Source organism: Dipodomys spectabilis, unplaced genomic scaffold (assembly GCF_019054845.1).
Source record: "Dipodomys spectabilis isolate Male_0828 unplaced genomic scaffold, ASM1905484v1 ptg000329l, whole genome shotgun sequence".
In the NCBI taxonomy this organism is placed as follows: domain Eukaryota; kingdom Metazoa; phylum Chordata; class Mammalia; order Rodentia; family Heteromyidae; genus Dipodomys; species Dipodomys spectabilis.
The window spans coordinates 2,287,517-2,305,182 of record NW_024871006.1 but is presented as its reverse complement, the minus strand read 5'-3'; the positions used below and the strand labels follow the sequence as shown (position 1 = coordinate 2,305,182).

Genomic DNA, 17,666 nt, shown 5'->3' with positions numbered 1-17,666 from the left:
TGCTGGATTTTTCCACAGCCCACCCACTAATTAGAGACATAGGAAGATAATGACTATGGTTGCTTAGCTTATTTTGAAACTAACCAAATGTAGAATCTGGAGGTGGGGAGTTTTCTTTGGGGTTTGACTAGCCTGCATTTTTGCAAGGATTGAAGATTTCTACCATGTTAAAAAAAAAGCGACAGCACCCACTAACTTCATTTATAAATGGAGTGCCTTTTATGGTTTATAATTAGGCAAGCAAGAAGTTTACTAAAGTAAAATTTGGACAGTGTACAGACTGGTCTTCATCTGAAGCAATTCTATTGATAAGCTGGTGTTGAGAAGTTACCAAGCCTTGAGCACTCCAGTGTCCTGGGCCTAAGCTGCAGAGCCTCATCAGCTATCGGACAAGAAAACTTACTTACTGTCACATTTCATCCCTTGGTGGATGAGTCCATACAGCAGTGACCCACAGTGATCACAGAAGGTGGGACTTCCATAAGTATGGATCTTGAACTTGTGCTTGCTCCTGGGGTCCTGGGGAAGAAGAAATACAATGCTCATTCCAGGCATGAAAGTTTTGGAGTAAGCCAAGTCCATGCCTCATTTTTCTGTAGTCACATAATCCTTAATGGGTCTTTTGGTTATGTCACATTTTAATGGAAAATGTACCCATGTTTCCTTCCTTCTAATTTGTGCATACCCAATTACAGGGCTTCTAACAAAGCTATCACTTCCAGACTACAGTCAATCATCAATATGTTTAAGGGCAAGCATAGTTTTTTTTAATGCTTCATGAATTTGCGTGGGGCCATGCTAATCTTCTCTGTATCGTTCCAATTTTAGTATATGTGCTGCTGAAGCAAGCAGAGTATAATGTTTTAAAGTATGCAGCTCTCAGCCAAGTTGCCCATGGTTTATTGCTGTAATCCTAGCAACCTGGGAAGAAGATTTTGATGAAAGATGAACACGCGTAGAGAGGCCACCATCTCCCTCTCAACCAACAGCTGGGCACAGCTATGTGGAAGGCTGAGGTCTGGAAGATGGGAGTCCCATGCCAGCTGGGCAAACAAGCCCAGAAGACTCTATCTCAATGGAAGAAGCTAGTATACTTAACTTTGGGATTTAAAAGTTAAGGCACATATATGCTAATGAGTGATTAAGACTATTTTTCAAGGGCACAGACTGGATGATTCTGAAATACTTTAATCATGTAGATAAGTAAAAAAAAAAACCCAGCAAACCAAATACTGTACTATCCAGCTTTTGATTTGATAAAGAACATAGCTCCTTATTTTCCATTACAGTGTTATTATTTTCCTTTTGCAGAGATGCTAATGACCTTCCAAAAGCCACATGGCAAAGTGATATCAGAAATGGGATTTGATCCACATCTGATCTTCATCTCAAGAGTTCCCAAAGATCTATTCAAAATGAGGATCTGGCTCTTATCTTTTTGTTTTTTAATTTATACATTTTCAACAATATTAAAAAAGTCTACCACCTGTTTTATAAGCAAGATTTTTTTTTTATTGCAATACTGCTCCACTCATGTAGTGACATAGTTTCTGTGGTGACAGTGGCAGAGGGAAGTATTTGTGACAGAGGAAGTATGGACCACAAAACCTGAAATATTTACTTTCTGGCCTCTGTAGGAAAAATTGCCAACTCCAGCTTAAGGACAATGGGTTTCAACATACCATCTCTACCTGCATCTACTTGCATCCCATTAGAAATATATTAGCTTCCAATGGACCAACTGAATCAGAAACTCTGGAAAAGTCTCCCAGGCTGTGCTTCCAGAGGCCCTGCAGGTGATTCCAAGGTTGGCAAGTATGTTAAAGACAGAGACCTTCAGCTTCAGAACATCACTCAGCAGATGTTTAGTGGGTTTCTAACAGGTACAAATGGAATACACGTATAGATGATTCAAACTATTCTTGAAGCTGGTCACTAGTTTACCTTCTAAATGCTTCTCTCAAGGTATCTTCCTTAAGAGATTACATTTTGATCTAGTAGTAGCTGTGAAGGCAGAGTGACATAAGGCCTTAGACTTCCACCTTTATAGCAGCCCCATATTTTCTCACACATAAGGGAGAACACTGAAAAAAACAGACCAGCATCAGCACCAATGAACAGTACTCATGTTGACAGGGAAGGTTATGTCCCACAAGGTGAAGGGCAAAGAAGATGCTGGGGGAAAGGCTGTGACCAGTTTCCCTACAGAAACAAGGCATCAACAACTGGCAGTAAATAAAGAATGGCAGCTCACTCTGAGAGGCCTCTGGAGTATGCTTGAGCCAGGCAGCCTCAGGATGGCTGTCCTGACAATTGACAGTCACATAGATCTCTACTGACTTGAAACACAGGCAACAGACTTTACTTTTCAGGAAACCTAACTCATTCATATATGTATCTATAGGGTCTAATCCTTAGGAGATGGAAGAAGGCAGAAAGCCATTGCTTTACCTCCTACAAAGCTGCAGAACAACCAAATCCCAGAGTCCTTCACACTCCAAAGTCTACATGTGGCCACAGATGCTGTGATGAATTACATCCACAACAATAATGGTGCCACTATCTGCTTGTTGATCGTCTGGTGTGTGTAGATGCTGTACAACTTCCCAAACCTCTATTTAGAACAAGAGTCCTCTGTGCAAAAGCCTATTTACTGGTACTCTGGAGATCTGTATTCTGACCCTGGCACTGACACAAACTCTGAGACCTTTGAGCAATCATGTCACTTATTTATAAAGCAGAAATAAGTCCAGTTTGCCCTGAGGGTTATGCTCAACTCAGGAAGCTTAGGAAAAAGGTTAGCAACCTAAAAATCATGGGACAAATAAAAGACATTACTATCACACTATCTTTGGAGATAAATTACAAGGTACCTAAGATTAAGGTTTTCCCCAAGTATTTCAGTAACATGGGCCTGAATGAAAGGACCAGGAAAGCTAGGCAATGTCAGTTCTCACTGGTGGTCAGAGCAGGGCTAAACAGGTAGAAGGTAGGGGACTTTTTATTTGGTCCTACATTCTAGCTCCCTGCACCTGCACCTGGCCTGCCAAGGAAGTCATCTGGCAATCACAGTGAACATAAAACTACCCACCAGCCCAGACCACCACGTGCCATTCCCACCGTCAGAGTGACTCTGTCATAGGAACCAGAGAAGCGGAAGGTAGGAACATGGAAGCTTTCCCAGTCTAATTAATCTCACCTAGGCTGACAAAAGAGACCATGGTGTTCGCTAAAGAGCTGTGACTCATGATGATTTGCAGAGAGCCACTGGAACTAAAAATCTCCTGGGCTCTCTGTGCTTCTATCAATAGCAATTAAAGGACAAAGCATTTTGTTTCTTTGGGCCCCGATTTCCTCATCTGTTCCCTGAAAATGTGGGGTGGGAGGACAGCATTTCAAATGACACTTCATAGATCCCTAAGGTTGCCAGGAGGTACCCAGCCTGCTGAGGAAGAGGATGGAAGAAGGCATAAGAGGGAAGAGGCCACTGCTAAAATTTATAGTTGAAAACAACTGGGCTAGATGATCTCTTTGATTTGTGTCTTGCTATTAAAAAAAACAACAAAAGAAAAAGAGAAGGAAACTTTTTTACTTTGAAATCATCTAAGACTCACAAGAATTTGCAAATCTAGTACAGCCTGTTCCTGCATGTGCTTCATCTAGCTTTCCCCTGTGAGAACATCTTAAATAACCACAGCACATGAGCACAATCAGGGCACTGCAAGTGCTATCACACCACCAGCCAAACCATGGGCTTCAGGGGCTACTAGATTTTCTGTGCCTAATTCCTAGGCAAGGATTTTAATTGTGTGACTTATGAATTAAATATCTTGTGTACTATATAGGGAATATGGTAATATTTGCTGGGTAAATACCACTAGTTCCAGGAGAACTGCAGCCAAGGAACATCTGCTCCTTGTTCATGACATCTATAGCCTGCTGGATCTCATGGGAGAGGGGAGAGGGAGAATTAGTCCAAGCATCCATCTGAAAAGTAGCATCAGAAAGTTCTTCTCTATGTAAAGGAAACACATGTCCTTCCCAAACACTTCTGATCAGTTCTTCAGAATGAAGTCCTTTCAAAGCCCAGGATGACTGAGTGCTGGGCTAGGTATGCAGCTAATCTGGGTCATGAGAGAATGAAAGGTATGCCAGTTGTAGACAGGTGGTGAGGGGCCCTGGTGGGAAAAACAAGGCAGACTGCAGAATCCCAAGACATGAGCTGTCCCTCATTGGTCAGAGAGTAGGATTTGTGAAAATAGTCACCAGCTGAGCCATACAATAACTCCTGTGGTGTCCAGCAGGTTCTGGGTGGTCAGGGAAGTGTGTGGAGAGGAGCCAGCCCCTAGAGGAGCTGAAGCTCATGTGTGCTCATGTCCATGTGTCACTGTCCTCAGGTTCTGAGCAGCCTCAGGACTCTCTTATGTCTACAAGCCCTGGCACCCAAGCCTCCTCTTGGGTGGCAATATCCTAGCTTCTCTTGTTTATGTCTTCACTTGAGATTGCTTCCACCTGTGGAACACCCATCAAGGCAGGAAAGAAGCTTCAGCCTAGGAAGATCCTGTAGATGGCAGTACTAGGAACAGATTTCCCCCCCTAGCTAACATTCCTGAGCGTTTTTACTTCCGTATCTGTATGCCATTCCACAGTCTGCCAGTCATAATAATGATTGACTCTGTCTACCTTCCTTTCATTTTTTCCATCATACACACACACACAGAGCTACATATGAGAGAGAGAGAAAGAGAGAGAGAGAAGGGAAGAGAAGAAGAGAGAAGAGAAAAGGGGAGAAATGAGATGAGAAGCACAGAGAAGAGAACAGGAGAGAGGGTCACGGCAATTAAAAGAAAGGAAAGAGAGAGCCTAACATATATACTTTTAAATTAGAACCATGATGGAGCCAAGGATGAATATTATGTTTTAAAGATGATTTTTACCCCGAGCTATTGGAAAACCAAAAGAAAGAAGTCTGTAACCTCTAGAAATCTCGTGTCTCTGACATGGTAGACCTTCAGCAAATGTGGATGAAAGCAATTACTAAGTCCTTAGCACAGAACATCTTTATCTTGGCTCACCAAAGGGGTGGGGGTGTAGACAAGATTATCCCATGGGTGAATTATAGCAGGTTTGGCCATGCTTAGAACCACAGAAAAATGGATAGGGTACAGCAAGTCTTCTTTACTACTAAGTCGATGGCATTTTCTTCTTAGTGAAATACGTGTAAATGCTACTTTTTTCTTCTACAGGCACTGGCAGTCTCTCTATATGTGAACTATGAAAACTGCTGTTTTTGTCACCAGCCCAATATTACATTATAAAACAAAAGGTAAGACAATTAGCTCAGACATTTCTACCATATGTGTAGCTGGGGGAAACTATTTTTTTTCATAAGTACAAATGAAATCAAACTCGCAAATCTAAATCTAGATTTCTTACAAAAAAGCAACCAATGAAAAATGCAAGTCCTATAGGCAGCATCTGCTAGCTTGTTTCTCATTTCTCAATTTTATAATATAGCAATTGAATTAGCCTGCCTTGGAAACATAACCTTAACATTCCTACCAGGACTTTTCAAATACTTCATCATCATCAACAGGAATGCCATCATTACCACCATCTTTACCATTTGGGGTGGAAGAAAAATAAGCCTTTGGACATACACAACTCTGATGTCGATGCTGACTTAGTTTTGCACTTCCTAGATGCCAGGCTATCTATAGGCATCCAAAGGCAATGCGTTCTGGGTAACTTTGCAATCACACTCTTTAAGGATGGAGCCCAGTCTAGAGATTTGTAGAGCGAAGACTCTAGAGGAACTGACATTCCCCAAGTTCCAGGAGGCAGGCAGCAGTGGCTGATTGTGACAAGGATGTGTCTGTGTGCATACACATCACTTCATATGTCCTGTTAATTCGATGAACAAAATAATGGCTGAGTTTTGGCTGGAGGACATCCTTCCACCCGTATCTGAATGCTCCCAAAATGCCCAAGAGATTTCATGGAGGACCAAAACACTTGTCCTTGAGGGCTGGGGTGCAGGCTTTCAGAGTTTTTGAGCAAGACTGCCTTTAACCTGGTGAAGCTCTGAGGCTTTATTTCCTTAAGCACCCGGAGCAGCGTGTCTCCTTCAAGCTGTTCCTTCTAAATACCAAGGAAAATTCCCTGCTTTCACCATCTGACATGTTCCCGTGAATCACACTTGTAAGCCAAGCTTGGGTCTAAATGTCACCCACATACTGACTACATAAGCAACACCAAAATCACTGCTCCAAGGGCGAAGCTGGCCTTGTTACTGTGAAGTAAAATTTCTTAGGAAGCAGGCTTTTATTTTGGTTAACTCTATGGGAAAAATTTTCCTCTTTTAATTTTTTTTGTTAGAAAAAAAATGAAAGTCTTATCAAAAACAAGGTGACTTAATATCACTTGGGTATCATGGTAATAACCACGCTTTATCTCATGTTCTAAGAGGGGTTCCTCCGGCCTTTCTCAGGCTGTGGGTTCAACTTAGCTTGCTTTGGACTTCAATGTACTTGTACACACAGGCTTTGCTGGAAGAAGGACTCCTAGAATCTTTTGCCCAGCTAAGTAAATGTTATTAGCATTAACTATGAAACCAAAAAGTCCTTAAAAATGTAGATAAATCTCTACCAGTGAGGCAATGACTAAATAAAACATAATGTAGTTATACTGCAGCATACAACACGGACATTACATCAAATGAGCTAGATCTTTCTTAACAACATGGACTGATAGCCGAGATCTCTTGTCTCATGACAAGAGCAAGTCACAGAAAGAATCATAAACTAAAAGGACATGCGGAGAACAGAAACAAGGATACCAGGGAATGACGACACAGCTTTTCTCTAGATAGATTTGTAAGTAATATGCCTCTGGAAATGTGTGGAGACAGACGGGTTCAGAGATGAACATGAGAGGACACTTTAACATTATCACAACAGATTAAAGTTAAACAAAAATGAATCCATATATTACTCTCTAATATAATCCAAATGAGCCTGAAGCCCAGCTGAACACATCTGGTTAGGTTTCAGCTAGTTCATAAGATGCCATTGGAGGGAGAGTCTGAGCATGTTGGTGAAACTGACCATGGCTGTCACACCTGACCATGAATGGGCTCTGTCTATAGTTTCCCCAGCAATCTGCTAAGAAGGTGCCATATGAGAAAACTATAAGGCATTGTGTACAATCTGTCATTAACTCAACTGAAGATCTGGCTGAAAACTATATTATGACTAGCATTCTATTATTTTGTAATATTTGCTATGTCACCAAGGTCTTATCCTTCATGGCTTCCAAATTCCAAAAGAATATGGATGGTTTAGTATGGAATTCTGATATTAAAATAATTTAATATGAAAATACTCACACCCTGAAGTCTAAACATTACCCATTTTAACAATAAGATTATTTCTTAGTGTATTATCAATTTCTTAATTGCACTTAAAAATTATTTGCTGTAAGACAGGCACTGGTGGCTCACACCTGTTATCCTAACTACTCAGGAGGCTGAGATCTGAGGATCTTGGATCAAATCCAGCCTGGGCAGAAAAGTCTGTGAGACTCTTATCTCCAATTAACCACCATAAAACTAGAAATGGTGCTGTGGCTCAAGTGGTAGCGCACTCACCTTGAGCTGAGGAGCTTAGGGACAGCGCCCAGGCCCAGAGTTCAAGCCCCATGCTGACAAAAAAATTGTTGTACACTTACTATGTGCCAGTGGAATGTGTCAGATGGTGAAGACTCCAGGAGGTACTTGGGTTCTGTCTTACTGGGGAGAAGTTAGGTAATGATGCATAAACAAACCATTTCTAAGTCTACTGGCTAAATACAGCAAACATGTATTTCTCATTCTTTGCTTTGGACACTCCTGATAGAGCAACATCTTTCACGCAGAAGATAAAGAGAAAGGGTCTCTCAAGGGCTCCTACATCCCTCCTTGAAATGGCCTCATCATTTCTGCTCATATTTAATTGAACTACATGAGATACATGAAATACATGAGATTCAGGCTTGGAAGTCCATAAGGCAGAGTCATACCTTCTCCTCAAGAAGGGACAGAAAATACTTTGGACAATATCATCATCTGTGAAGACCCTCAAGAAGCATTTTTCTCCTTATCTAGTACAGAACAACAGAAGTGGCTAGATCTTCCAGCTTTGAAAGCTTGACGGTTGAAGCGGAAATAGGTAAGTTGGTGATGCCAAGCAGAGCCTCCCATGGCTAAGACATGATGTGAGATTGGCAGTGGCAAGGCAGTAATCACCACCTCTAAATCTCACTGGCTTCCTAACACACTTACTTTTCATTCATGCTCTATGCCAGTGGTCCCAGAGGAGGAGCAGATGTCTGTTCACTTCAGAACCAAGGGATGAAAGGCCAACTGCCAAGTGGTACATGCCACTCTCGTGGCAGAGGAAAAGAAGAGTAAAGGGTCAAAGGGAACAGCACAATCTGTTACTTCTTCTTACAAGTGGAAACTCCCACCCCATGGACTATACTGGCTCTCAGTAGGGGCTGCTGTTTTAGAGAGGAGATAAAAGGCTCATAGCAGTGTGGGATCTGTACTCTTCTTATAAGTGAGGGGACAAATGGAGAGGGGATGGTGACATAATCTTCCAGAGAGACCTCTTTATTTCTTTCCCCTATACATTTAGGAGTGCATGGGAGTTTTGTTTCAAAGACCAATCATTATTTTTCTGGACTGTCATACTGACTGCTCTAACGAAATACTGTCATTCTTTGCTCATTTGATTAAGTGTGTAAGCTACGTTAACAAGGTTGATTATAACCCTAAAGATGGTAATCTTGTTAGGAAACATTCATATTTTTGAAATGTTACATTTTTGAAGTTTTCATTTGGAAATAGTTTTAGATTCACAAGTTGTAAAAATAGTGCAGTGAGTTTCCATGTCCCCCCTGCCCCCCAGTCTCCTCCAATAATAACATCTTACATAATCATAGTGCATGATTAGGGCTCAGAAACAGATGGGCTTAATGTTATGAACAAGTCTTACATGGATGTTTTTACAAGCCCTCATTGTGTAGGTCTGTGCATAGTTCATTCATAGATCATTCTTTCTAATGATACAGGACTTGGCCCTCCACCACCAAGCATAGGTTTCTCCCCTTATAGTCACTTCCTCTCCATTTGTAGCTGCAGCAGTCACCAATCTGTTCACTATGAAAGTTTTATAGCATTTTTTTTTTTTTAGCACCAAATGATGCTCATGCTAATTACAGAGCTGGTTAGTTCCAATGTCATAGTTTGAAAGGAAAATAAAACAGGAATAGAGGAAGCATCTTAATTATGTAGACTTCTGGCAGCCCTTGCACAAAGTTTTATATTTCCTACAAAAATTCATGGCCAAGTATACATGGGTAGCTGGAGAAAAAAAAAATCAGAGATAAATGAAAACATATTTTTCAAGGAGACTCAGAAAACCACACCATCTTTAAGTTAGTAAAGACAGAATTGGATTGTTATGAGGTAGTCTGATGTTCTGTGGTGGTCTGAAGACAAATTTCAGAGGCTACTATTTGGTAGTAACTAGCTAATATGCCTGAGATTCTGAACTTATTTTTATCATGGACTTGAAAAAGTATATCATGTAGGAAGATTCTCCAACAGCTGGTATTTACTCATCTGATTAAACACACAGCCAGAAAGTATAACTGTCTTTTTGTGACTAAAGTTCAAATAGGCTAGGGGGGGGTCTTTCTTTCTCTGCTGCTGCTTTTCTTTCTCTCTCTCTCTCTCTTCCTCTCTCCCTCCCTCCCTCTCTCCCTTCTTCCCTCCTTCCCTTCCTTCCTTCCTTTTCCTTCCCTCCCTTCTTCCCTTCCCCCCCCCCTCCCTTTCTCTCTCTCTCTCTCCCCCTCCTACCTTCCCTCCTCCTCCTCCTGTTCCTCCCTCTTTTTTGTGACATTGAGGTTTGAGCTCAGGACTCATGCTCGCTTCACTTGCTTGCTCAGCTGGTGTTCTACCATTTAAGCCACATCTCTTGCTTAGCTTTTTGCTCATTATTTTAGAGATGAATCTAGGGAACTTTTTTACCCAGGCTAGTCTCAAACTGTGTAGCTATGATTACCAGTATGAGCCACTGGCATCATGCTTCTTTGGATACCTCTGATTCTATTTTTTTTCTCTTGTGACAGTCCTAGGGCCTGGACACTGTCCTTGAGCTGAAGGAACCACTTCTAGTTTTTTTTTGTTTTTTTTTTGCTGATATATTAGAGATAAGAGTTTCACAGACTTTCCTGCCTGGACTGGCCTCGAACTGCAACCCTCAGATCTCAGCCTCCTAACTAGCTAGGATTATAGGTATAAGTCTAGCTGGATACCTCTGATTCCTTACGTAGATTGCTCATTACTCCTTGGATATACTTCCGAAGGCAGTAGCCCTGTTCTTAGCCATGTCAAAGATGCATTTACTTTTTGGTGTTCAGTGAACTTTTTAGTTCTAACCACATTTTATAAAAATGTAAAATATTCTTCTAGCTATTTAGAATTAACTTTCAATTGTTTATTCACATTGATTCACTGTAACAAAACTAGATACAGTTTTGTTGAATTGGCATAAGACATAGTTGAAAGAAACAAATTTTGTAGACCAAGGTTGGGGGGAATGACAGAAACAGAGGTTGGGGAGAAGAGGGAGAAAGGATCTCCTTAGTGATTATACTAAACAGATTGGTCTATAGCTTTAAAAATTTAAACCTAATAGTTCATCTTAAACATGTTGCCATGCCATTACATATAAAGCAATATCACATCTCATTATGCAACAGCTCACCATATGGATGTATTATAATTGATTTAGTTCCTAGATATTTAAGCTATTCCTAATTTTTCATTGTTTTAAACAATACGACCAGAACTATTTATGAGAACACCCTGTCTGTGTCTTGGGATAAAAGCCCAAAGTAGAAATTGAGCCAAACAGAAGGACATGAAATATTGGATGTAAGAGTTATGCATCTTTCGTAAGTTGGAGTCTGTCTTTGACAGAGGAGCTCTGGTTATGCTAGATGGCTTCTGAAACTTCTGGATGTGTTTAAAAGTAACCAGTTTTGTATCTTAGCTAAAAAAGTGATGTGTTAGCTCTAGGGTTTTCTTGATTTTTGTTAGGTTTGGGCATCTCTGTCCATGCATCAGCTTTCCCCCATCTGCTCAATAATCATGAAAATCTTTCATTTTAGCACCCAGTGTACTGCATTTTATATTGATAACCTTCTGTTTTTTTTTCTCCTAAAGCTAGGAATGAAGAAATAGTGAAGGTTCTATCATTGGGGGCAGTGGTTCTCCAACTATGTGCTAGTTAAGGATGGCTGATCCTAAGCCATAAAGTAGAACAACTTACAGATGAAACCAATGCACAGACATGCCATTCTAGCATGCTCTAAGGTTCTTGAGGACTTAGTTTCACATTGGTGTAGTGGAGTCATTTTCTAGATGTAACCAAGTTGAAGGCCCTTCCCTCCCTCTTGGCTTTCATGCATGTAAAGCACTGTCCCAAGGACAGGTGCATTGTCCTTCAGCCGTAGCCTCTTTTGTGTCTACCTTGGCATTTTTCTTCCTCAGTTCTATCCAAGCATCTTTGCCTTTGGTTGCTGGGCACAGGTGGCTGTGGAGCTTGCACAAATACTGAACTGAGGTATGAGGTCCTCCCTCCCTCTTTCTTTTCTTAAACAATAGGAGGCAACACTAATGCACTTTCCTCCAACTGTGACGTTCTATGCATCCCAAACAATGCCAACAGAACTCCATTTAAACACATGGACAAAAATAGTAATACTTGTTGAGATACCTCCCTGGAGACCTCCGATCCTACATTTTAACCCGCTGGTGGTGTTTATTCAGCTCTAATGAGGATGCAGAGCCTGTCTTTGGTGAGGCAGAAACCTACTAGGCAAATTGGAAATTCATTTTTCTGTTGTTCTTTTTAAAATGAAAAACAAATACCTCACAAAAATATTGTGAATATTCGAATATTCCTACTTGTCATAAACAGTTCTGTAAAAAAGAAAGAAAAGGTTGAAAATGCATGGACTTCACATCTGATGTGCACTTTCCCCTCTGCAGAAGGAGCTATGAAATGTACGGGGGAATCAAGAGGAGCAGGAGGGAAGCAGCCTTCCATTGCATGTAGACATCTAAGGATAATGTTCTTTTTATTTGGGGATGCAGAAATATTGTAATAGCTAGTAGTCTAAAAATTATTTTCCCTGTTAAACCCTAGGAAAAATGTTCAATATTTAAAGAGAAAAAAAAATACAACAAAACAGAATGGTGGCCTGCGGTCTGTATAACCAACTTAGAGATAACCTACATTCCTGTTTGCCTGTTCATCCATCATTTCCAACAGGAAGCTGTCAAGAGAGGGGAAGAAGAAGGAGGCCAGTAAATTTAGGATCCATTTAGTTTCTAAGGGGATTGTAATTATTTCCTCTTATCTTGTGATATGGTCAGAGGATCAATGGGTAGCCGTCACTTTAAAGACAAAGTAACAGGGATTCAGTAAAGAAAGTAATTTCATGGAATCCACAGCTAGTGAGTGGTAAAATCAGGACTTTAACCTACACTTTGGACTCAGCCAATGGGTCTCATTCTTGCTCAATGCTGAGCCAGCACTGGATCCTAGGAATACATTGTGCAGTAAGATTGATTCTAATGTAAGGATAAATAGAGGTACACAGGACAGACAGTCCAACTTAAAAAAAATTCCCACTAACTCATATGGGCATATGAGTACTCATGTGAGTACAAGGCTATTTCCCTTTGAGAACAGAAAAAAATGATAAAAATATCAAGAAACTGTCTATCAGGACAGGGACACAAATAGTAACATCTTCACTACCTCCTGATTTCCATTCCTACCATTACAAACATGTAGAAAGACAGATCCCATAAATTCCACTAGAATGACATCAAGGGATGCCAGTTTTCAAGTCTGTCCCCTCTGGACTAGAGAGAAACCCTGCAGTCACTTCCTGGATGATGAACTTGGGTTTTATAGCGTGCATGTCCTCTCCACCTCACACACCACTGTCTGAGCCAGAGAGGAAGAGTCTGGCTGTGGTTTTAATTCACTCTCTATGACGAGTGAAACTCAGTCTGCTCTTCCTGAAAGGGATTTTTCCCCCGTTGTTCTTTGTCAAGCTTAGAGCAATCAGCAGTCAACCCAATGGGATACCACATAGAATGTAAATGGTATATGTAAGTGGACATGCTTAAAACATAGAAATGTCAACAGGAAGGTAGTTTTTGGTATGAAACAGCATGTGAGATTTTCTCATGTTCTATAGAAGGAAGGATTTGTTTATATAAAAGATTAATGATCTGACTCTGGGCTAATAGAACCTTTGGCAATGATGGGCATGTTTTATATCTGAACTGACCAATACAGTAGCCATTAGCTATGGCGTCATTTAAACCTCTGAAATAGGGTGCCTTCAACTGGAGATCTACATTTTAAAAAAATTACTTAACTTTTAATTTATTTACATTTAAATAGATAGCCAGTGGCTACTGATCTGGATAAGGCAAGTTTCAACCCCTGGGATCACTGTGGTTTTTTTTTTTCAGGTCCACGATCCCTTTCCCACTCTTTCTCAGAATTACCATAATAGTAGTGATGAACTCAGGACTCTAGAGTTTTCTGGGCAAGTCTCCCTCTTGAACTCTCCCTTTCCTGCTAAGTCCATGTTACCACCTTAAGCCAAGCTTTAGAGTTGCTTTAGTATTCTTCAAGTGGCTTTCTTCCTCCATGCCACCATCAATCCTGTCAGCTGCCAGAATACTTGTTATATTCACTACCTGGCACATGCCACTCCATTGCTCAAAATCCTGCAATGCCTCCTTATTGCTTACTTAGTCTAGCCACAATCTGGTACAGACTAATTGTCCAATATCCTTACCCACCACAACTTGTACAAACTTGGTATCCTGGTACACAGCACACTCCTTCCCATTAGGAAAGCCATCTTCCCTTTCCCCTACCACATCTCAGGCGATATTCTAAACAGCCCCCTTCAGGCTGCCTTCTCTCCAAGGCCTTCTCCGATGGCCACTACCCAGTGTTCTTTCCATTCCCCAGCTTGTTATGGCCACATCTGCTGTTTTCTAATTATTTAAAACAGGCTATGTGTCATTTGTTTCCTTCATTTGTCTCCACCTTAGGGCCTTTGCCTAGAACCAGGTGGCAGCTCTTCTCATGGACGTTTGCCTTGTCATGCAGGATTTGGCTCAGCTGTCACTCCCTTCCCTACAGAGGTTTCTTCGGACTCTTCTAAGAGTCCTCCAGATCCTCCAGATCCCACCTGCAATCCCTCCTTTCATTTATTTCTTCACATTAGTTAATCTGAGATTCATTTTCTTATTTGTCTTGACTTGCTTAAATTTTACATTTAGCATGCAAATTTCATGAGCAGAGGGACCTTGTCTGCTTTGTTTCCTGCTGAACCTCTACTCACGGAACAGAGTCTTTACAGAAAGCAGGTTCTTCACAAACTATGGGGTGAATGAATCCTGAATTCCCTTCCAATGGGTGGAATCTGTTAGAGACCAGGAACTACATCTCAGATCTTTGGGAGCCCAATACATGTTTGTTGAAGACCACCACAACAGTAATGCTCAATCCGAGCTGTAGTCTTCAAACTTCTTACCCACCCAAGTGATGTACTGTAACAGGAACTGACTGCAAATTAGCCTCTAGAAGCCTCTAAAAAGACCTAGGGCCTACTGGTGTAAACCACCTCCCCTTTGAAAAGCCTGTGGCATATATAGGAAAAGCATCTGGCTGAGGTCAATATTAAGAATGGGGTAATTAAGTAATAGTTACACTGTTACCTGCTTAGGAAAATTCATTTGACAGCTGGTTCTCTGATGCAAAGAGGGAACACTTCTACATCGCATCGAAGAACCAGGATATGCTGAGACTTTTCCACTAATAGAAGACAGAGAGAAGAGGACTGTCTAATGTCTGGCCTCTAGAAAACAGGCAGAGCAGGTTGAGTATGTCACAGGCTTGCGGTTTGCTTTCTCACACACCAACAGTTTTAAGAGGAAAGTCAGTCTTCTTGGATTTATTGACCTAACCACCAGATAGTGTAACTGATATTCTATTTTCTAGAGATAATCATTTCCCACATTAAAATGAAAAATATAGTTCAAAAGAAAGGTAAATGTCACAAATCAAGTCTCATGAGAGTTCACTTTAAAATTCTTGGTTCTATTGTTCTTATGTTCTTGAGCACAAATTAAGTGAATGAGCCATTCTCTAGGCCTTCCATCTGTTCTGCTGGCCTAAAATTTTGGTCATAAATGTATCTGTTTGTAATCAGCTTTCCTCTGTTATGGTTAATCTTATTGTTCAGATTACAGCTGGAGATGTTCATTATTTGCATCCAATTAACTACAAAAAATTAAGTATTCAAGAGGGTCTGCAGGAAGGCTGCTGTTGTATTGCTGTACTTATTATTCTACATATTTTGAAGACCTTTTTCCTAAATGGGGTCTCTTATTTGGGGGGAAGGGAGGAGCCTGAACTGTGGTTTGAACTTGGGCCACTATACTTTACTCCACCAATTCCTTCATGCATTAGTTATTTTTGAGACAGGGTCTTGCTCTATGCCGAGGCAGTCCTGGACTGCAATCCTCCTATCCCTGCTTCCCTTTGTCACTGGGATGATAGACTAAGTCCACACCACTGAGCATTAGCCATTGTGTTTCTCCTATAACTTGGGATGACAGGCAAGTATCACTGTACCTAGCCATTGGTTGAGATGGAGTCTTGTATATGTTTCATGCTGAAATTGCCTCCAAGTTGCTAGGTTTGCAGGCTTGAGAAGCTCTTAATTTAGCTATAATTTCTGTTAAGGTTCAATACGGCAAATACATCTGAGGATCAGATATTAATGTTGACACATCTAAACACATGGTTTCCAGTGAGATTTTCCTGACCATCGCTGGAGCCTATATTCATGTGAGGGGGCACTGGTTCTCGTCCTTACTTGCCACTCTGAGATTTCGGTGACACTTTCACAGAAAATATTTGATCATCTACAGATCTCTGGAAAAGTATATCCCACTCTACCAATGAAGTATATATATATATTTTTTTGAGTTTACTATACTTTATTATTTCTATGTAGTCAGTTGAGTTTCAGAGAATATTTCCTTCCCTCCCTCCTTTCCTCACTTCCTCCCTTCCTTCCTTCCTTCCTTCCTTCCTTCCTTCCTTCCTTCCTTCCTTCCTTCCCCCCCTCTTTCCCTCTTTCTTTCTTTCTTTTTTTCTTGTCAGTCATGGGGCTTGAACTCTGGGCTTGGGTGCTGTCCTTGTGCTCTTCAGCTCAAGGCAAGTACTCTACCGCTTTAGCCACAGCAGCATTAGTTTTCTAGTGGTTCATTGGAGATAAGAATGTCACGGACTTTCCTGCCCAGGCTGGCTTTGAACCACGATCCTCAGATCTCAGCCTCCTGAGTAGCTACGATTACAGGCGTAAGCCACCAGCACCAGCCCATTTCTTTCTTTCTTTTTTGTACGTTTTTTTATTGTAAAAATGCTGTACAGAGGGATTACAGTTACATGAGCAAGTTAATGAGTACATTTCCTATTGAGCATTTTTGCCTCCTCCTTTGTTTTCCCCCTACCATCCCTTCCCTCCCACCTCCACAACTACCCCTCCCAAAGTACATATATATTTTAAATTACATTTTATCTTAACTCTACTCCAAAAACCATAGATTTTCTAAAAAACTTGGGTTTTAAAGAAGATATGGAAAGATTTCTACTTCCTTGGTGGAACAAATTTGTTGAATGCTAGGTGATCTAGTCAACTGCAACAGATTTTACAAAGTAAATATAGAACAAAATATGTCTTTAACCATAAGCAATAGAAATAAAAGAGGTTTGCTGGGTTCCAGGAAAGAAATAATTACATTTTTAAAATGCCTCAATGGATGAAATTATCTAGTTTCCAATAGGAATACTTTAAAGACATACCTGAATTCTAAACTATATATATATATATATATATATATACATATATATATATGTATATATATATATATATAGTTTTTTTACTAGAAAATGTTGTTTATTTTCTTTTTTACTGGTTCTGGAGCTTGAATGCAGGGCCTGGGCACTGTTCCTGAGCCTCTTTGTGCTCAAGGGTAGCACTCTACCACTTGAGACACAGTGACACTTCAGCTTTTTGGAGTAGATTATTGGAGATAAGATTCTCACGGAGACTTTTCTGCCTGGGTTGGCTTCAAGCCACAATCCTCAGATCTCAGCCTCCTGAGTAGCTAGGATTACAGGTGTGAGCCACTGGCTCCCAGCTAAGAAAATGTCATTTAATGCAACTCAAACACTAAGTGGGTCCCTGTTGTACCAAGATTTTAATGACTGAACAGTTCAGGGAATCCACTTTCAAGAACAGAGGAGAACCCCTCTACTCAATGAACACCAAGTAGCTCAGATCAATTTAAGCCTTCTCCACAGAGAACAGTCAGCTCCTCTGATGTTGTTAGGGGTTAACACTGGCCCAAAGCAGATACAAACGCTAGGATAGAGTCACTGAAAGAGCCTGGCTGAGCATGTGCTGATGATGGATAAAGACTTATTTTTACCCTCTTGCCAGAGGAC

General features: G+C 40.8%; 1 protein-coding gene and 1 pseudogene across 1 annotated transcript in view; both read right to left on the bottom strand.

The window, feature by feature from the left end:
• Prkca (protein kinase C alpha) overlaps window positions 1–17,666 on the bottom strand; it is a 378,576-nt gene that overhangs the window by 109,793 nt on the left and 251,117 nt on the right. The window contains exon 4 of the mRNA XM_042702635.1: window positions 408–519. Within this exon, the coding sequence (XP_042558569.1) occupies window positions 408–519 (112 nt within the window). The remainder of the gene's footprint in view (window positions 1–407; window positions 520–17,666) is intronic.
• LOC122094977 lies at window positions 760–848 on the bottom strand (annotated as a pseudogene).